The sequence below is a fragment of the Andrographis paniculata genome, unplaced genomic scaffold (assembly GCF_009805555.1).
Source record: "Andrographis paniculata isolate CXL003 unplaced genomic scaffold, ASM980555v1 Contig50END, whole genome shotgun sequence".
Lineage (NCBI taxonomy): Eukaryota > Viridiplantae > Streptophyta > Magnoliopsida > Lamiales > Acanthaceae > Andrographis > Andrographis paniculata.
Window position 1 is genome coordinate 1572783 of NW_026137585.1, and position 21413 is coordinate 1594195.

Sequence of the window (21413 nt, forward strand, 5' to 3'; positions counted from 1 at the left end):
ATAAAAAATATGAGTTTTAATTCTGGGCCAAATGAGACGGGACTGATTTGATTTGGGCTCAGGCTGACCAGCCCAAAGGATAACTCGAAACTATTTTTTTGTTATCCAGGCCCGGCCTGATCGAGGCTAAACATAAAAGCCCTAATTTACTACCCGCCAATTTAATATACCGAGACGGCGTCGTTTTTGGTGACTTGCCGCCAACGAAAAATGCCTCGTACATTCTCCCGGATTCCATCCGACCATTTCCGATTTTTCTTTTTTTTAAATTACTATAAAACAATTCGGTTCTCCCATTCCAGCGCACAGACATTTCCAGCCGTTGGATCTGATCTCCATCACAACATCATCCATCACCTTCCCACAGACGCACCTCTTCACCACTCGCTATTCCCAGCACGCCACGTGTCGTCTCGACGATCGCGCGTGCAGAAACTCCCTGACTCTGCGCGTGGCGCATTCCCATCTCCGACAGCGGTGAAAAAACTGGTTATGACCGTGGTGGAGAAGACGTGCGGCGGAGTTGTCTTGTGTTCGACTCATCAGATAGATTCTCGAAAGACGAAAAATAATTGGGCAAAGAGACGTAATTCGAAGAGTCGTCTTCGATTTCTTTAGTTCATCCCAATCCATAATTCTCTCTCTGCTTCGACTCTTCACTTTCTCGCTCTAACTTAACGATTCTACACGCATCTGTTTCTTCCCGGCGGAACCCTAAAAATTTAAATCGTACAAGCTACTTGTGTATATTATTGCTGTTAGATGATGAATTGTTGTTGCTCAGTGTGAAAATTCATTCATTTTGAGTTAGGTTTGTGGTGTTGTTCGAAACAAGCGGACTAAAGGAAGAAATTGTACATACCGCAAAGGAGTTTTTGGAGATATTGTTGTTCTGTATTGTTCAGTTTCATTGGTAGCAAGCTACGATCGGATAATATAAATATAATATATATATATACGGGATTAATTTGAATAAGCTATTGGAAGAAGGCTTCGGTGGCGATTCAATCTGTTCATCACTGATGTTGCAATTTGATGATTTTGGAAGTGTTTTGTTTTGCAGTTCTGTCGTGGTTAAGTTAAAATTGGAGAGGTGAGAAAAAGGTGTTTGTGGAGTGCTATTTGGTGGTGGTTTTGGGGATGAGGAATGATAGCCAGAGAAGTGGTGGTGGTGGTGGCGCAGTGGTGCCACGCTTTGGCAGGCATAACAATGGTATCCTTCCAAGTTCGTTCAGGACACTTTCTGGTTATCTGAGGATTGTGTCATCTGGAGCATCCACAGTGGCCTCTACTGTAAGATCTGCTGCTTCTGCTGCATCGGCTATTGTTGAGAGGGATGGTGAGGGCAGCCATGATCAGGTGGAATTTCTTCTTTATCTCTTACTTCAATGTTGGTGGCAGATTTTTGATGGTTTTTGTTGTTGTTTCTTGTATTGAAATTCATGGTTTTTGGAATTTGATTGGGTGAATTGTGGTGGTTTTGCTAGGCGTAGAGTGTGGGGTCAATGATCCTGCAATCAGCTTGCTTTAAATAGTTAATAATGAGATATTCGTTTGATGATTGTTTCTAGGATGACTATTGTAACAAGTCCTTGAATTGATAGTATTTGTTTGCTTGGTTGGATTTGTATTCAAATTTGCCGCATTGTTTTCATCATGAATGAAATTGTTGGGAAAAGGAAATGATTATTGTTGTCATGGGTGTGTTTATGCAAGTTGGGAATGCAAATTTTTAATCTCTGAAATAGTAATTATTTTTGCTAGTGCGTTTGAGCATGTCTGAATGTTACTTTTTAGCTAAGGTACTTGGATGGAGAAAATTGTTTGTCACTATTCAAGCTATTTTTTATGTACAGAGTGTTGTTTTATTTTTTAAATCTTATTATGCTTGTTTTGGAGTTGGGGAATGTAAGGTTGAGAAGTTGTTGACACAGCAGAATCATCTATTGTCTCCCATGGAAAAACCCTACATTTTTAGTTCAATTTTATGTCTATTACATGAGTATTGAATAAAGTGCTGTTGTTTTTCGAATCTCATAGCAGCGTTTATATTTTTGTCTGGCCTGAAGGAAATGTTGTCACTACATGCTTATTTGTGCTTGTGCTTGTGTGTTTTTGTTTTTGTATTGTTATATTGGTTGGATGGAACTAGAAACTGCCAAGAAAATGTTTTACCCTCTTAGTAATTTTGCCATGTTAGGCTGAATTCATGTTCCTTGCTTCAATTATTTCATTTACAGATTGATTATACTGACCTGACAAATAATTTTACTTCCTTGATGCATAGGTTGGGGTATATTGTTTTGTTATATGCAGTGCTATTTACATTGTTGGATGATACAACATCAATTACCATGTAGCCTGTTGAAATTATATGTTCCACTCCTATATCTTGATAACGTTTACTTGCGTTATTGATGCACAAATCTTTTATGTGAATCTCAAATGTCGCAAATTTTTTCAATTTTAGTTTGTAAATTTCATTTATATGTAACCTTTTTAAGTGGTTCTTCCTTTACTTGAATCCCAAACCCTCAACCTAACTGTTAATTCACTTTGATGAACCATGGTTGGAATATGCATTGAGAGAGTACAAGAAGGTTCATTTAAGTATTATCACTTCAATACCTGCTAAAATGTGCAAATTGACTCCACAGGTTTAGGCTTATTCTATAGGTACATGATTGTTGCCTTCTTATTTTTAACTAATTATTTTGCTGTTTGCTTTAAAACTCATTTGAGATCAACTGTTTGAACTGTATTGTTCTTGAATTTCATGTATTTATTTAGTTCCATGTAAAAATAGCTCCATTATATGTACATATTCGATTTTCAGGTCTCCTGGGCTGGATTTGATAAACTTGAACTTGAAAGTGGTCTGACACATCAGGTTCTTCTTCTGGGTTTCAGTTATGGATTTCAGATCTGGGATGTAGAAGTAGCCGATGACATTAGAAAATTAGTATCCAGGCACGATGGTCCAGTTTCGTTTATGCAGATGCTATCAAAACCTGTGGCATCAGATCATTCTGGAAATAGGATTTCTGGAAGTCACCCGTTGCTGGCAATCTGTGCTGATGGATCTTTTTCTGGTGACACTAATGTACAAGATGGACTAGATACCCTTTATAATGTTACTTTCCAACAAAGACAAGGATCATTTAATGACAAATATGTTCCTACAGTGGTTTGGTTCTATTCCTTGAGATCTCAATCATATGTACATCTTTTAAGATTTCGATCAGCTGTCCTTGTTGTGCGATGTAGCTCCCGAATTGTTGCTGTTTTGCAATCAGCTCAGGTTTGTTCTAAACTGCCAAATATTGCAAGATTTTGCATTTTTTTGTTGCAATTTTCACCTCTTTCTTATTCAGGCAATAATACACCTAGTTTTACAGATACATTGTCTCAATGCTGCTACATTGGAGAAGGAGTATACAATTCTTACAAACCCAGTGCCATCTGGATGTTATGGATCTGCAGATATAGGCCTTGGACCCCTTGCAGTTGGCCCTCGATGGATGGCTTATAGTGGAAGTCAGGTTACAGTTACAAATTCTGGTCGTGTGATGCCGCAACATCTCTCCTCTTCTCCTAGTTTTCCCTCTCCTCCTACAAACGTAAGCCTTGTTGCACACTATGCAAAAGAGTCAAGTAAGCATCTTGCGGCTGGTATTGTGACTTTAGGGGACATGGGATATAAGAAGCTATCAAGCTACTATACCGAGCAGTTGCCTGAAGGCAAAAGATTTCAGACCGGGACACCTAATATTAGTGTAAATGGCATGACTAATGGACAAGGAGTGGATGCAGAGAGTCTTGGAATGGTATGATGCTATATCCTCCCAGTGAATTCATATAATTGCTTCTATTTCGATTTTTATTTCATTTTATTTGTTTTGAGATGGTCGGGTAGGACCGTTAAAGTAGGTTGAACCTGTTGAGTTAAATATAATATTTTGTTACGTTATGTTATATATCTTTTTAAAATTTATCTATCATAATTTTAATATTATACTTTATATTAGTTTCTTAAGAACTTTCAAATTAGTCCATAACTTAATCTATAGATTGCAACTGCGAAAGGAAATGAAGAGCATTTTTGACCACGATATGCTTAGCTTAGTTTTAATTTTGAGAATATTGTGTTTATGTATTTAGGCTGCCCCGTTAGGCTATTTTGACAGCTATAGGTTGGGTAGGCATGCTCCTTTTATGGAGAGCAAGTTGCTTTATTGAAACACCACGAACTTAATTTAATGAACACAGATACTTGTTCTTTTCCATACCTTTTGTTTGTGAGTATCATATTTTAACCATCAAGCAAATTTGGGCTTTATTGTTTATCAGGTCGTTGTAAGAGACATCGTCAGCAAAGGTGTTATTTGTCAGTTTAGGGCACATAAGAGCCCTATTTCATCTCTGTGTTTTGATCCAAGTGGTGTGCTTCTAGTGACAGCTTCGATTCAGGGACACAACATTAATGTTTTCCGTATAATGCCCCGACTTTCTGGGGAGAGTAGAGAAACTTCCGGACCAACATACGTCCATCTTTACAGGCTGCAACGTGGTTTAACAAATGCTGTAAGATGACATCATCTTCCTTTCCCTGATTCTGAACTTTTAATTCTTAATTATAATTCTGTTTTCAGCTAGCGAATTAAATACCTCAATACTCTTTTGCAGGTTATTCGGGATATAAGTTTTAGTAGCGACAGCCGTTGGATTTTGATCAGTTCTTCCAGGGGGACAAATCATCTTTTCGGCATTTCTCCATCAGGGGGGATGGTTAGTTCTCCATCTAACAACGCGTATTTTAATGCACAAAACAGTCACACGTCTCCGAATTCAGGACTACAGGTGCTGAAGCAGCAACAAATCTGTACATATGGCCCTCCTGTCACTCTCTCTGCTGTTAGCCGAATACGATCTGGTAATAACAGTTGGAAAAAGACGGTTAGTGGCGCTGCTTCAGCTGCAACTGGAAAATCAAGTTCTGTTACAGGAGCAATTGCATCGGCATTTTACACTTGCAATGCCAACGATGTGTGCAGGAACAACTCACCGGAAAAATATTACTTTCTTGTTTTCTCTCAGTCTGGTTCAGTCACTCAACACGCTCTGCACATTTCTCCTGCTTTCTACTCTACAGCTAGAGGTAATCCCGATTTAGAATCCAATCTCAATTCTGATGTTGGGGTAACTGTCGAAGCAATCCAGAAGTGGAATATTTGTCAAAAGCAAAACCGCAAGGACTGGGGGGATAATATCGACAGCTATGGAGAAAATGGAAATGCAGATAACAGTAAAGTGCATCCGGAAAGGGCGGAAATCACGAATGGCATATTATCTGATATTTTGAATACAGGCGCGAAAGAAAAAATTGCTGCTGAAGAACGGAATAACATGTATATATCTGAAGCAGAGCTTCAAATGCACGAAAACGCGAACCTGTTGTGGTTTAGTTCCGAGGTATTTCCTTCTTGATATCGATGTCGAAGATTAGATAAAATAGGTTTTGTGTATGCTATTCTATGCATTCATTTTAGTAAATGATACTCTTTCTCCGGTGTAGACATGTTTTCAGTGTATGTTGGCTGGTGGTATAGACGAAGAAGATGCCGGTGGGGGGGAGATTGAGATCGAAAGAAATCCCGTCCGTGGTGTCGAAGCAAGGTCAAAAGGCTTGGTTCCTGTTCTTGATTTCATTCAAACTACTAAGAGTCTTCACGGAAGGTATGTTTGGTTGTTTTATTCCACTTTCTCAGTCATCTAAATTTATATTCATTTTTTCTTCATCCAATTCTGTGTTATCTATATTTATATTCATTTTTCTTCATCCAATTTTGTGTTAACGTTTTTCGTAGTACAAAGAAAATGTGTAATTTAGCAAACCAATGCCTTAAACCACTCAGCCATCCCTCCAAGTTCTTGATCGGAATTTGATGTGCGGTTGGTTGCCTTTGATGTAAGATGACTTATGGAATAATATTTATTTTACTGTTCTTATTAAAATACGGGCCTAAATGTTTGAGCATGCAACTTGATTGAGTGTATTAACTTATCGATGTATTGTTAAATTTACTTATATATAAATATACATACATGCTTTATAAAACCTTGACCAGAATTCGATCTTTAAGCTGTGACTCAATCTTTAGCTGGATTACCCATTTGTGTGCTTCCATTTACGATCTACTCTACGTTCAGGATATCCGGTATAGATAGAAATAACGAAGGAGACAACAACAGGAGCCGCAGCAGCAGCTCAGCTCGCAAGGGCAGCGCTGCCAGTTCCCTTGAATATGTAGGGAGTGTAAATAATAATGAATACGATGATGGTGGTGCTGGTGATGCGTCGGGGTTTGTAAACAAAACTGTGATTGCGACGCCGCCGCCGACTGTGTCTTCGTTGGAGGAGGATGCAGAGTGTGTAAATAATAATAATAATAATGTGAATGAAGAAGATATTAGGTGTGTACAGAATGACCGAAATAGGAATGGGTTGAAGATGAAGATGGAGCAGCACCAAAAATCAAATGAATTTGGGTGAACAAGTAAGCTCACTTATATGTTAGTATTATTCTTATTCATTGTGAACAAAAGGATTGATGTATATATATTGTATTAATATCTTGGTGGATGATGCATGGTATTGGTTCCAAATTATACAGGAATGGAATGGAATAATGGCATATTTTATTTATTTATTATAATTTACACATTTAATTAAAAATATTTTATCTATTTATTTTTTGGAACTCTAAACCCTAGACCTCCATCTGCCGCCACCACCTTCCTCTCCTCCATTTCCGCCGCCACCAACACCACCCTCCTACGCCGGCGCCACCACCAGGAGACCCAGATCAATATTGCATCCAATCCAATTGTTGAAACTGGACTAGCACTATTCTATTATTTTCTATCCATGCCAATTACAAACAAACATAATCATATCTCAAGTGTGAAGTGAAGTGAAGTTAGAAACCCATTTCAAGAGGTCTCATCCCATCCCATAAAAACAATTTATTTAGTAATATCACTATTCATCATTGTAACATATCCATATCCAAATCCAACTCTTTATCCAACAACACACAAATCATACAAAACCAATATAACACACACATATATATATATATATCTGTATGACACAATTGGAAGGAGGAATGTAGCAAGTAGTTATATAGTTTAGGCGACCGGAGGGCGAAGCACATGATCCTGCGACGTATCCACAGCCGTCGGCGGCATGAACTGCCACATCGCCACACCGGGATAGCTCATAATAGGCACCAACTTGTTGCCCGAGGCTGAGATGGGCGGCGCTGGCGGGGGTGGTGGAGGAACTGCCGCCATATATCCCGGCTGTGGACCATTCATCATCTTCACCTGCATCTCCAGCTTCTCCTTTTCCGATTTCAACCTTAGCTTCTCGTCGCGCAGCTCATGCTTCTCAGCCTACAACCGTTTAGCACCACATCAAAAGATTCCTCAGAAAACCATTCGTCGTATTGAAATGAACAAATCAACAGCGAGGTACAATCGAGTTATTCTAAAACATTCGAAATTAGCATATATTCTCTAGATTTTAGATGAAACCCAAATGCCTATAATGAATTTGGAGAAGAACAAGATCCAATCGTATTTCAGCCAAATTATACGAAAGAAATTCTTACTTTGAGTTCCTTGATCTTCTCTTGCAGATTTGAATTTGAGTCTTTGAGCTTCTGAGCTTCATCTCTGAGCTGATTCACCATTCGAACAGCATCGACCAAAATGACCGATTTGTCGGTTTTGGGGGGCCTCCCCGGTTCAAGCAGCACAGCCAACTCAACAAACCTAGAGGACCGGAACAAACAGTGACTTCGAGGCAATCATGAACCAAACAGGCAACAACAGAAATAAAAAATAGAGAATTTATTACTTGTCGTTTAGCCTATCCCGTCGTTGTTTCTCCCTGCAGGCTTTCGAGCTTGAAGGAGCACATGATTCAGTTCTAGCTCTGCAAATGCAAAATTGTTCGAAAGGCATGGCTTATATTATAATAAAAAGGTTTAGAACAAATTTGTTATTTATTTAAAAAGTATATCAGAAAAAAGATTCTTTACCGTTTTTTTGATCCAGATTCCTTCTGCAACTTTGACTCTCTTAATAAGGCATCGCCTTCCACACTATCAACATGACAACAAATGAAATAAATTAAGAAAAAGAATATATATCTAATGCCCAAACCAGAAAACAATCCTCACAAACAAAGACATCTATGGAATGCTGTAATGTATTTGTATATATATATGTGCATAGTGTCTTCTGAATTAATCGAACATTAAATGATCACAGTCCATAATAGCTAGAAAAGACAATTTACTAGAAATAACTAATGTAAGATATAATCTCTTAACAGTTTAACCCTTTCAATCATCAATTGCTCAAGACTCGTTTATCGGGATATAGACAATACTAAGTTAAAAGACTAACATGGCTCCGCATTAGAGTATTGGATTGCTCTCATAGCAATCAAAATCATTCGACAAATAATCCTATTGATCACACTTTGTTGGGAATGTTTTCATGGTGGCAAGAAATATTGCATAAATATCGGCAGTGACAGCAAGGAAACGAGAGGTTTCACACAGCACAACACAAATCATCTGTGAGTGTTTTTTCTTCGCAACATAGCATTGAGCACAAAGGATGGATCTAAACGCCACAAAACGACAAAGAAAAAGATGAAAGCCAATGATAAACGGGCCTTCAGAAGTGGCTCGGCTTTTGCACTACTGCTTTCTACGTGAAATGACAGAAAAACTCCTCCTACAGTTATACTAAACTCGAGTACATAACATCGTAAAAAGGGAAACACTTCTTGTACTAAACTAAAGAAATTGAAATGCCGCATCTACTTTTAACTACTCGACAATAGAAGTTCTCAACCAGATAGTTATATTTTTGTTTAGATAACCTAACCCATAATGAAATTGTACATTTCCATTTCGAGAACATACAGTTTTTTTATGATGGATCAAATGAACAATACAAAATTTGATGATCTTTACATAGTCACAGTTAAAACTATCTATCAAGTATTACGATTATCTATAAAAATCCATTATTTCATCTCTCAAAACATTACTACATCCAAAAGACTATTCAAATCACTAACCGAAACTAAAAAACAAAAGAACACACCAAATCTTTATCCTTTTATGACTACAAATGTTTCTTTTGCTAACCTTCCAATCAGCACTTCTAATTTCAATTTAACTAAAAGAACTAACTTCGATAGTCATAACAGATCAAATTTATCCAGAAATTGACATGAAACAAAAGAAAGAGAAGCCAAGGGAAAAATCAAAAAGTAACAACAGGAAATTCCTCACGAAGGACAGGACAACTTAGCAAATCAATTATCCAAAATACAGCCACAGGACCACAAATAAATCCATGGAATCTCACAATGATTGAGCATCAGAGATTTAACAATCAATACATAAATATAGGCATTCAAATTTTACCAATCAATATATAGATAAACAAAACGATGAATTCATTGAAGGTAAAAAGAAGGCAAAACAATCAACGAATCAATTAAACAGCCGAAGTTTTTTTTTTTTTTTTAAATAAATTACACACTGAAAGATTAATTAAACAGTACCGAGCATTCGATGATCCATTCAAGGCTTGCATGGGCCACGAAAACCCCGACTCATGAACCGCGAAGGCGCCGCCGGGAACCTCTATGTCCTCCAGCGCCAAATCGTACAGCCAACTCCCGTTCTCTGCGGAAGCCATTTCCGAACCAAACTAGAAAAGCAGAAAACGCCAATCCCCCCTCCGCCGTCAGCCAAATCAAGCAGAAATCAACCGAAAACGAATTCACCTCCGAAAACGAGCGAAAAAAGTGGAGAAGCTATTCTACATGAAATCTGGTCGATTGCGAATTGCAGTTGGTGCGACGCAAGTTGCAGATTGGGGATTTGGAATTGGAGGGCATTAATATTCGATTGAGTGAGAAAATGGATGAATTATCCAAGAAGTGATTCTTCCATTCTTCCTTCCACGAACCCAACCGCTGGCATGACGCACTATCGTCGGCACACATCAAACTGGACCACACCGACTCTCCATTGCACCATCAGATGCCTTTTAGCTTAAGAACTCAATGGGCTTCTGCTGCTTTCGGCCCATTGGGCCTTCCACTTAAGAGCCCAAATATACATTAGTTTATCCATTCAATTTGTTTTAAATTGTTGCTTTTTTTTTTTTTTTTCGAAATTACTCTATATATTTTTGATAGGTCAGAAATCAATATCTTTATTTATTTATATGATTTCATGAATTTAATATATGTCCATCCATTGTAGCAAATTTATTTACATGGCATATCAAACGATGATTAAATTAATGTAAGGTTCTCCTGGAAGAAAACATTTGAAGTGGCAATTCGAATTGATCCGATTTTAAATTTGGTCTGAACAAGTGAGCCCCAAATACGATCTAGTTTGAAATTGGATCAATTTTTTTTTACTTTTAAATTAATTCAATAAAAATTCCAGAGAATCAAACTCACAACTAAATTTAAGACAAAGAACTTAACCGATTACCATCAAACTATATTTTAATTTTGTCATTACTTCATTAGAAATATATATATATATATATATTAAATTTTAAAAAGTAATTTCAAGAAATCGGGCCAGATCAAACACGATCAGACCTTCGGGGGTCCGAACATGGCCCGGTTCATTGGTGTGTCAAGCCAACAATTAGTCTGAAAAATTTTAAGCTTATTTTTCAAGAACAAATTCAGATCGAATTTTCAAAGCAGACCTATTTTTGCCAGCTTTAACAATACATAGCATCAAACAACTATTACAATTCAAATTTTTATTACTAAAAAATTCAAACTAAAAAATTAAATCCACAAATGCTAATCCATAACCTTACTTTGAATCAATCAAAAAATATCTCAGATGGTTGAAATAATAAGATCATTCTACAAAGAATATGAAAGGGCCAAATCACTTGCCATTGTGTGTATGTAAAAAAAAGGCAGTGTTATGTTATCCTATACATGTTATAACTGAAATTTGGTTAGAAATTGCAACTTTTTACGAGTAATTAAGAATCGGATAGGATAACAAACATGAAATGACACTCGTATATGTAAGAAAATAAAAGAATTAGCCAATGCTAAAACGAGAATCGAAAGATCTCATATTAGTATGTCGCCTTGGAATGCCAATCTCACAAGCATTTACTCTTGCCGCGAACCGTAGGGAACAAAGCGACTCGCTCATCGAAGAAGGTTCCGGGGATATGTTCACAAACATTAATGTTTTCGAATCTCCTCCTAAGCATGGCTGAAAGAAAATAAAAAAGATAAGAATGTAAGAACTCATGTTTTGTATCCCTAACCAATATGTAATAATCCAACTTTTGTGTCGTGAAGCATTTGGGGGGTTTGGGGTTTCGAATAAAATTTTGAATTGAAATAATTGTTTGATATGATATTTCAAATGTAAAATTAAATTTAAATATAATATAATAAATAAAAATTAGTTATTTGATTTGATATTTTTGAAAAAAAAAATTAAAATAATAAAATCAACTAAAAAACCCCACAAACAAACATACACGAAGTTTCTGAATATAGGGTTTGTTTAGTTTGCTCCCAGAACTCATTTTTTTATCATTCATTATGTACGATTTTTTAATAAATATATATTATTTTTTTATACAATGCAATATAAAATATTATTTAAAATAAACACTCAAATTCAAACTCAAGAATAGTTACCTGAAGGAGATATGTTAGCTTGGAGTTTCTAAATGGAACATGATCCTCTTTTTTCGCCAAGGCAAATATGACATCGCTTAGTGAGGACAAACTCTTGTTGATGGCCTAATCAATAAAAACAAATGAGATAATAAGATAAGCAATCGATCACTACAAATGCTAGAAAAGTTTTTTAAGATACATTTAGATCTATAAGTTCTTTATAAACCTGAGTCTCTTTAAGCCTATCTCCGGTCGAGCCACTTTTGGAGAGGCGTTCGCTACCAGCAAGATCGATAAGATTCAAGATACTTTGTACTTGTTGGTCAGTGCTCTAAGATAATAATATAAACATGTTAATATTTTTTTTTGTAATAATATGCTGATGTAAGTCGTGATACAAACTAGAAATTAAATATATAGTACCTCATTAACTCCTACAATTCTTAGAGTAAAGACGAAATGGCTCCTCGAAGATTGTTCATTCATTTGAGTCTTGCCTACTGACCTAAATTTGTGTGATTTGTCAAAAGAACGAAGAATAAGCGCGAAAGAAATTGGTAAAATAAAAGAATATATAATTTTGTTGAGAAAGAAATTTGATAAAATTTTAGTCTGATATATAATACCCCTTGTGTTTTAGTACCTGCTCTGTGCTGCCCAGTCTAAGAGATACGACACCTCTTTGCTACTGCAAACATCGACAATTGTAAGATCCGAGACATGAGTGTTGCCATTTTCATCATGTTTTATAGCATATTGCTTTCCGACATTCTCTCCTCTTGATGCATTAGAGCAAGCTTTGTACGGCGCTAACAAATCCCGTATAGTTTCATTGTAGATTTCAAGCATCGACACCTAAAAGTTACATAAAAAAAAAAAAAAAAAATAGATAGTAATAATAATTAGTTCGAGATAAAAATTAGTAGAACAAATGAGATCCAATTGAGTTGATCTACACCTGCATTTCATACTTCCAACCTTGTGCTTCAAGAGCTTCCCTTGACTTAAATACTTGTTCTAATGATCTTGGAATTAGGCCCTTTTGATTTCGGAGTCCCGGATTTCCCATCATTGTGTATGTTTTTCCCGAACCTGTTTGTCCATAGGCAAATATACAAACCTACCATCGATATAGGTCAAGTTAATATATTTTTTCATCAAGGATTTTTTTAACTCGTCATCCTAAATCGAATGGTAATGAATTTAAAGATCCGTTATAGATATACGACCTTATAACCATCGAGAGCGCTTTGAACAAGTTGTGATATCTCCACGAAAACATCTTCTTGGGATTCATTAGGGATAAACACTCTATCGAAAGTGAACGAGTGTTTTTGTCCTTTCAACAAATAAAGAGAAGACATAAATTTAGAGAAAAAGAAAAATAAAAAAAAAAAAAAAAACATAAAATTCACCTATTATTTATCAAAATTGTGCTAAATCTTTAATTATTTAAAAATAATATCAGACTCCCTTATAGTTTTATAAAAACTATGTTTAACCCCTTATGTTTAACCCCTTTTCGTTATTAATGATTCTTCAGTTATAAAATTTTTGAATTACCTTTGCAGTTAGAGCACATGTAGAACAAGCACTGTTATGAAATATTCCCTCAGTCATTTAAATCTATTATCATTTTTCTTTCTTGTTGGCATCCAAATTTATTATCTTTTTTTTTTAAGTAAAAAAATACAATTTTTCTTTACCAAAACCGTAAAAATTTCTATTATTACATATTTTTCTTAAAATCCGTGCCCGGTCAAATGAGCACACAATTGGATGACAGAGTAATATAAGGAAGTTTAAGATAGTTTTTAAACGATATAAAATTTTGTACAATTTTTATAAACCACGTGTGTGTAAAGACTCACCATTGTGAACTAAATCAATGCCACGCCCCATTGCTTCCATCGACGTAGGAAACGATATAACTTTTGCATCACTTTCAGCTCCATCCGCAGACAAGAGAGGTCTTACTCTACAAAATACACGAATATTTCCCTTCAACTCCTGCATCAATAATGATATATTACGAAAAAAATATAATATTATACTATAAATCAATTATATATTTCGATAATTCACATTAAAGATCATTTCAAGTATAATGTATGCTAAATCTAAATACCAGGATAGTGTTATGTAATTTCTTCCGAAGTTTCTCTCCTTCTACCATTTGCAAATCCGCGAGCGCTAATCGATTTTTTAAATCAGCAATTAATCCCCTTTGCTCTTCGTATTCGAATCTTGTCTCCGAGGCCGACATGTCTGACAACTATATATATATATAAATAAATAAATAAATAAAACTCAAGAAATAAGAAAATTGTAGTAAATTCAAAGATCAATGTGTATACATATTATTACATATGATATATATATATATATGTAAATCACCTGCAATTTCTTTTCTGCATTAGCAAGTTGCTCTTGCAATTGTTTTATCTGATTGCTTTGACTCAAGCATGTTGTCTGACAATTAAAGGATCATTTCAAATAAAAATTTAATCAAATCGATAGAAAAATACATCGTCAATAGGAACCTTTAAAATAACTAAAGAGTGACAAGACAAACCTCCAATTCATTTTCTTTAGCCTCTAGAGTATCGATCCTTGCGATGGATTTCTGGGCACAATCTTTGTATTTGTATACTTGTTCCGACAAAGTTTGTACTTGTAATAGCTGACGATCCCGATCATCTCTTACTTGTTGCAAGTCACTCCTCAAACTTGTAAGTTCGCAGCTTATTGCTTCCTTTTGTTTCACGGCATCATCTTGGGACACCTTTAAAAAATAGATTTTTAAAAAAAATAAAAATAAAATTTCACACAAGAAATAAAACAAAGAGTATCTGATATATTTTTATTAAAATATAAAAAGTATTATTCTATGGAAATATCTGCTCATTTGACTATGCATGAATTTCAATAAAAATAATTAATAATTACTCCTTTCGTCCCAGAAGATTTTTTTATTTTTACGAGTATATCGGTGTAAAAAATAATGGCAATTGTGTAATAATAATAAAAAAAAGTAATGGTAGTTTTACAGTGATATGGTTATTTATGGAAACGAGACTATTATTTTAGAACGAACAAAAATAGTAAACAAGACTTGGGATGGGAACGTAATGCATTTTTACTTCAAAATGAAACTACAATATTTTTTTATTACTAAATGATAATTAAAAAAATTGACTTACTTTGGACATAGTGTATTGATCTTGCAGAGCAGTGTAGTGACCCTTCAATGTGCTTAAGCTTTCCACAGAGACAGCCTTTTCTTTCTCCACACGCTTCAGTGATTCATTTGTTGCATTAACTTCCGATTGAAGTTTGGTATTGTACTGCTGCAGGCTCGTGTTGTACTCTTGCAACCGCTTGTACATCTCATTAACCGACTGAATCTGCATATTTCATAAATAAATAAATAAATATTTGATTTGATATAAAAATAAAAATATATAAAAAATTATACAAATACGACACTCGCCTTCTGGTTGACACTCGCATTGTCTTGTTGAGCTCGACTCAAATCCTCAGAAAGAGTGGATTGCAGTCTTTCCGCAGCTATTCGAGCATCTCTTTCTCGCGCCAAACAATCCAATGTTTCCTATCAATTTTATTTTATTTTATTTCGAAATAATGTTAGAAAATAATATAGCTGATTGAGTTAAATCAGCAACCTATATAATAAAATGGACAACATATATATTATATAAAATATATAGCGAAAAAACTGCGAGCGTGTAATGAAATTATTATTGTCGTACCAATTTCTCGCGCTCCTCGTTTGAAAACTTTTCTTGTAGAGCTTCGAAATTTTTTCTTAGCTCCATAATAATCGAATTCAACTCGTCTTCTTTGGCCTTCATTAATGATTCTAGCAAAATATTTGCATTGAAGTGAGAGTAAAAAGGAAGATAAATTTCGCCGTGACGAACATTTTTAAATACGACAAAACCGTAATAATTTTGAATTACCGGTATCATCACACTTCTTTTTTGAAAACTCCAACAAATTATTTAATTTTTGCACTTCTGCGTTGTAATTCCCTTCGAGCTGCTGAAACCATTTGACGCACTGTTTGAGTCTCTTTATGTAATCGGCCATTTGCTCGATCTTTTCCTGCAGCATCATCGAATCCAACAAAACAAATATTTTTCAATACAGGAGTCATTGCTCGAGAAGTATATTAGTAAATATTTGTTATGAAAAATATTTAAAAAAATATAATTAATAAATAATAAAAAAAAATATAGTAGTAAAAATAAGTATTGTATAATATAATAATTATATATTAAAATTAAAATAATTAAATAATTTAATAAATTTTAAAATCAGAATGGAAGAAATATTATTTATTTATCTAATAAAAAATAAATAAGTATACTGAACTGTGACGAAAATAGTATTTGATATTTCATTATTGATCCACATATACAAATATTTTAAATTTCTTTTATTGTACACAAATTCAGAAAGAACATACATTGAAGTAAAACCAAGAAAAATGATAAAAATATATTAGTATTTTGGTTAAATAAATATTCCCTCTGTCTCACACATCGTGTCTGTTGCACCGTAGATACAGTATTTTAGAATGAGTGTAATTAGTAAATAATTAAGAATATATTAGTGAAAATAATTATCCTATAATATAAATAATTATAAATTAAAATTAAAATAACTAATTAGTTTAATTAAAATTAAAAAAATATAAAAAATTTAAAATGAGATTAAAGTGTGTAATCATTTTTTTCAAAAAATGAAAGTGACATAGCACGTGGTACTAACAGAAACGACGATATGGACATAGTAAGTAAGGTAGTTAAATATTTATTCACATTAAATAAATATTTTTCTATTTCATATTTACTACTAACCAAACTTCCATTTATTACCACATCATATATAATTAATTACCTTGTAGTTGAATTTATTTTTAACTCTGATCTTCTCATGTAGTAATGCTCCGACATCTTCTCCGGTGAACTCAATCGCGCCGTAATCGGAACCGGCAATGCTCGGCGGCCCACTCGCCGGAGGCAGATCTTCGCTGCCGCCGCCGTTTACCACCGACAAGGCTTGCCGGAGCTGTGCCCTCATCCCAATGCTTGGTGTCATTATTGTCCTTTTTTTGTTCTCCACAACCTCTTCGACATCAAACTTGCTCTGTAATAACCACAGCTATTAAAAACAGAGCACAGAAATCAAAGACATAAACCTCAAACAATTCAAAGCATCTGAAAATCCTAAAAAAATTAAAGCTGCAATTAACATTGTAATAATACATTGATGAGGAAGAAAGGTAAAAACCTGTGAATGGCTGTAATGAATATGAACCCTGCTCTGGTTCTCGGTAGCCATGGGGAAATTAATGAAGTAAGTGTGGGTGTGTAGAGAGGTGTTTGGAGTGAGAAAATTGGAAAAAAGGAGAAAAGTTAGAGAGAGAGAGAGAGCTGTAAAGGTTGTTGGTAGGGACTAATTAAGGTGGTTTATTGCAATGGAAGCTACGTCAGGAATTGCTTCGAATTGCAGGATTACTCGAAGAATGAAAATGATGGGAAGAATATGGAATTGAATCGAAATTTCCAATCCTTTACAGCTCCGAAAACATGAATCGGAATCGCATTTGCTGTCAGAGAGAGATCCATGGCGTCGAAATTGAAATTGAATTGGGGATTAGGGTTTGCGAATTGTGGATCTGATTGGAGCTCATTCATGCAGACTGCCTGCACAGAATAAATAAAAATTATAAATAAATGAATCGGCGGCATTTAACGCTGTCATATGTATACGTTCAAAATATGATTGGACAATTTTGACCCTACCGGAGAGGGATTTTTAAATTTTAATTTTAATTTTAATTTTAATCTTAATGATTTTTTAGTATATACTATTAATAGTAGTATATTTTAACTAATTATATTTGTAGTACTCCATTTGTCAATAAAAGATGTGCTTATTTGGGGGAGACACCAAAATTAAGAAAAAAAATTATTTTCTTCAGCAATTTGTTTTTTTTTTTTTTTATATTAATAGAAATATATTTACATTAGAAAAAAAGAAGAAAACTTAATAGAAAAATATTTTTTTCATTAATATATCTTCTTTTGTAATTTTAGTAATTTATAAAATGTTTTTATTTATTATTTTCAAATAATTTTTTCTAATAAAAAATTATTCCCTCCATTTTATGTGGATTTGTTTGTGCAAAAATATTCAAAAATAATATTATCTTCGTCCAACTCTAAAAGTTATGTTGATATTTAAATATTAATTATTATATTAAAATATAATATAAGTTTTTTAAAAAATTAATAAAATACTTTTATTAATGTCTTATAATATTAATATAAGGAAATGGAGTAATATTTTATTGCTATTATAAGATAGGTAAAATATACAGCGAAAGTATAATAAAAAATTTATTAAAAAAAATAAAAATAATAATATAGAATTATAATTTTGACACACAAAGAAAATATAATTGTTTAAAATAAATAAATTAAATGGGGACGTATTTAATTTCATATCAAACATTGCATTGAATTAAATTAGCAGCAAAGCATTAACCAAACGCACCAAATTAAAATTTCGTTAGGTTTTGGCCATTAATTGGGTGGGAAGTCACGTGCAATAAAATACGAGTATAGGCGCTTTTGGTTAAAATCAAGGTTGTGTTTGGCTATGAGATTTTTTTCTCTTTTGAAATGAACAAATAAATATTTAAATTTGTATTCGTACCAATATATTTATATTATATTGAATAATTATTTTAATTTAAAATTTTATTATTAAATTTTCAAAACTCCACGACCAAACACACCTACGAGATTGCGTTTATATACGAGGACGGACTGGTGATGGCCTATGAGGTTTGTGCTGATGTTAATAAATACTCCCTCCGTCCCAAACAAGGTGCAACATTTACTTTTGGCACGGGTTTTTAGCTGAGTAGTATTAAATAGGATAATTTAGAAATTAGGTGATGTAATGGAGAGAGAAATATATATTTTATTTTTTTTATTTTGATGATGTGAGGAGATAAAGTGTGGGGTAGATATTAAGTATAATTAATTATTTCCTATTTTGGAAAAGTTGCAGGGTGTTTGGGACATACCAAAACAGAAATGTTGCAGGGTGTTTGGGACAGAGGGAGTATCAATTAGCATATTATAATAATATACACAATATATGATTTTTTTTAAAAAAAAAATAATATATGTTGTTGTTTAAAATGTATGCATTGTGTATTTCTAAATTAATTTATTTTTTTATATTAAGCATGAGAAATTGTATTTATAATATAAGAAACAATATTCTATTTAAAAAGTTAACTTGTATCTTTAAAAATAAAAGTGGCCTTTAAAATCGAAAAAAAATAATACTTCATTTTTCTAGTTTGAAAGTATACATATTTTTATTTTTGGAACGTCCAATTGCAAAGTAAATATTTTATTAAATAACTCATTTTTTTTTTGTAAATACTCTTAGGGTGTGTTTGTTTGAAGGATTTTGGTGGATTTCCACTATTCATCCAATTTTTTCTCCCCAAAAACATCAAATCAAACACCTATTTTTCATTTTTTATATTATACTAAAAATCAATTTTACATTCAAAACATCACATCAAACCCTATTTATATCACATCATACAACTATTCAAATTCAAAATTTTTACTATTCAAATCCCAACTCAAAATCCAAACCTCCAAACAAACACACCCTTATTTTACATCACATCATTATTTTTACACAAAAAAAAAATAAGGGCAAAAAGGTCATTACATTACTTTTAACTACCCAGCGTCAAACATAAATATTTACTTTGTGTGTGGACGGAGGGAGTATTATATTTTTAATAATATTGTTAAAAAAGAAAAGTATAGATGCATGCATGTATTCCATTTGATTTTGCTTCCAAAGGATGGCAAAGAATTTTCACTTTTTCACTTTGTTATTCTATTTTCGTAATAAAAATAAAATTAACACACAAATAAATAGATAAATAAATAAATAAAAAGAGAGTTTGGTGAATGTGAAGGAGATAGAAAGGCAGTTAGTTGTTGGCCTATCTATTGTTCGTTGGTTGCTCTTAATGAAGTACTTCTTTATTTTCGTCCATATTTTTATACTCCTTTTATCATGCCATAAATGATTAAATTTTTTTTTTTTTTGAAAAAAAAAAAAAGTTATATTTCTTCCATCCCAAAATTACAGTATGGGTTATATTTGACACATAATTTAAAGAATATTGATATTATATCGGTAGTGGCTAAAAGACTTTTTTGCTCTTGTGAGTGTATTAGTGTAAAAAGTAGTGGCAATTGTGTAATAATAATAAAAAATTAAAGGTAGTTTTATAGTGATATTGTTATTTATGGAAATGAAACTATTGTTTTGAGACGGATAAAAATGATAAACATGACTATTGTATTGGGACAGAAGAAGTATCTTTTTATGTTTAGTAAATTTATTTATTTTTTTAAAAAATATATTTAACAAATATTCATCAATTTAATTACATTTCTAACTTTTTATACTCCCCCTGTCCCATAACAAAGTATTCATTTTTCCATATTAGTCCGTCAAATAACAAAGTATCAATTTCTTTTTTTAGTAATTGAATTATCTACCTAACATAATAAATACCTTTACAACTTACAATATATTACACAAATGCAATTACCTTTATAATACATAATACTAATAAGGTTATTTTAGTCATTTATACTTTATTCTTACTATATTCCAATATAATATTAATATTTCTAAAACTCCATGCAAAAAATAAATGGATACATAGTTATGGGACGTAGGGAGTATATAGAATTCATTCAAAATATTTTTATTTTCATATCCCCTTAATAAATAAATATTTTTTTATCTATATTAAAAACTCCTTATTTTTTATATAAATTAGTTTTAAGTTAATTATAAATAAATAAATATATTTTTTATTTATTTGTATTATATAAAATTTTATTATCTACGAAATGATATTCATATTACATCTATTTATTGAGATCTAATGCTAAAAATATTTAAAATACCAACAATATTATTCATATAAAAAAATAATAAAATAATATCATAACTTATTATTAATTTATATGGTCTAAAACATGGTGTCTCTTACTAAAAGGGTCACTGATATCATAGCCAACTGAACATGTAAAAACATATTTATTTGAAGTTTGATTTTTTTTTTTTCTAATTTATTTTTAACATTGGGTTTGTTATATATTATATTCAATTACACAAAATTGATAATTTAATTTAAAATATTATTTTTTATATCATCGATATAGTTAATATGTAACATAAAAAAATAGATTAATTCAAATGGAAAAGAAATTAGAGTGTAAAGATAATAGACGCAGGTTTGTTCTTCCAATATTTTTTTTTCGGATACGATTCTCTATATATATATATATATTATTATTATTTTAGAGAAAATCAACATTCAATATAAAATATTATTTTTATACTCCCTCCGTTTCAATATAATAGTCTTGTTTACCATTTTTGTCCGTCCCAAAATAATAGTCTAATTTTCATAAATAATCATATCACCATAAAACTATCCATATTTTTTTATTATTATTACACAATTGCCACTACA

The 21413-nt window shown here is 32.7% G+C and overlaps 3 protein-coding genes across 4 annotated transcripts; 1 reads left to right on the top strand and 2 right to left on the bottom strand.

Annotated features, from left to right (window-relative positions):
- Nucleotides 1-305: 305 nt before the first annotated feature.
- On the top strand, nucleotides 306-6633 carry LOC127253179 (autophagy-related protein 18f-like). 2 transcript variants are annotated; one of them, XM_051277626.1, is made up of 7 exons: nucleotides 306-1359; nucleotides 2837-3301; nucleotides 3399-3827; nucleotides 4351-4584; nucleotides 4687-5472; nucleotides 5576-5736; nucleotides 6211-6633. In XM_051277626.1, exons 1-7 carry the CDS (start codon nucleotides 1141-1143, stop codon nucleotides 6551-6553), a joined length of 2637 nt encoding a protein of 878 aa, XP_051133583.1. In that variant the 5' UTR covers nucleotides 306-1140; the 3' UTR covers nucleotides 6554-6633. The 2 variants fall into 2 exon arrangements, with proteins under 2 accessions (XP_051133583.1, XP_051133584.1); XM_051277627.1 differs by having other exon boundaries at nucleotides 1198-1359; nucleotides 2911-3301.
- A 378-nt stretch (nucleotides 6634-7011) lies between these two features.
- LOC127253180 (transcription factor ILR3-like) lies at nucleotides 7012-10125 on the bottom strand. The gene is made up of 5 exons (XM_051277628.1): nucleotides 9656-10125; nucleotides 8109-8171; nucleotides 7925-8002; nucleotides 7677-7839; nucleotides 7012-7458 (listed from the first exon to the last, which is right to left on the bottom strand). Exons 1-5 carry the CDS (start codon nucleotides 9790-9792, stop codon nucleotides 7192-7194), a joined length of 708 nt encoding a protein of 235 aa, XP_051133585.1. The 5' UTR covers nucleotides 9793-10125; the 3' UTR covers nucleotides 7012-7191.
- A 933-nt stretch (nucleotides 10126-11058) lies between these two features.
- LOC127253156 (kinesin-like protein KIN-14N) lies at nucleotides 11059-17513 on the bottom strand. Its single transcript, XM_051277595.1, has 17 exons — nucleotides 17102-17513; nucleotides 16709-16957; nucleotides 15766-15910; nucleotides 15556-15665; nucleotides 15276-15395; nucleotides 14986-15189; nucleotides 14358-14567; nucleotides 14180-14254; nucleotides 13911-14057; nucleotides 13654-13792; nucleotides 13012-13121; nucleotides 12741-12902; nucleotides 12426-12637; nucleotides 12206-12287; nucleotides 12009-12113; nucleotides 11801-11905; nucleotides 11059-11363 (listed from the first exon to the last, which is right to left on the bottom strand). Exons 1-17 carry the CDS (start codon nucleotides 17150-17152, stop codon nucleotides 11184-11186), a joined length of 2406 nt encoding a protein of 801 aa, XP_051133552.1. The 5' UTR covers nucleotides 17153-17513; the 3' UTR covers nucleotides 11059-11183.
- Between the last annotated feature and the right edge of the window lie 3900 nt (nucleotides 17514-21413).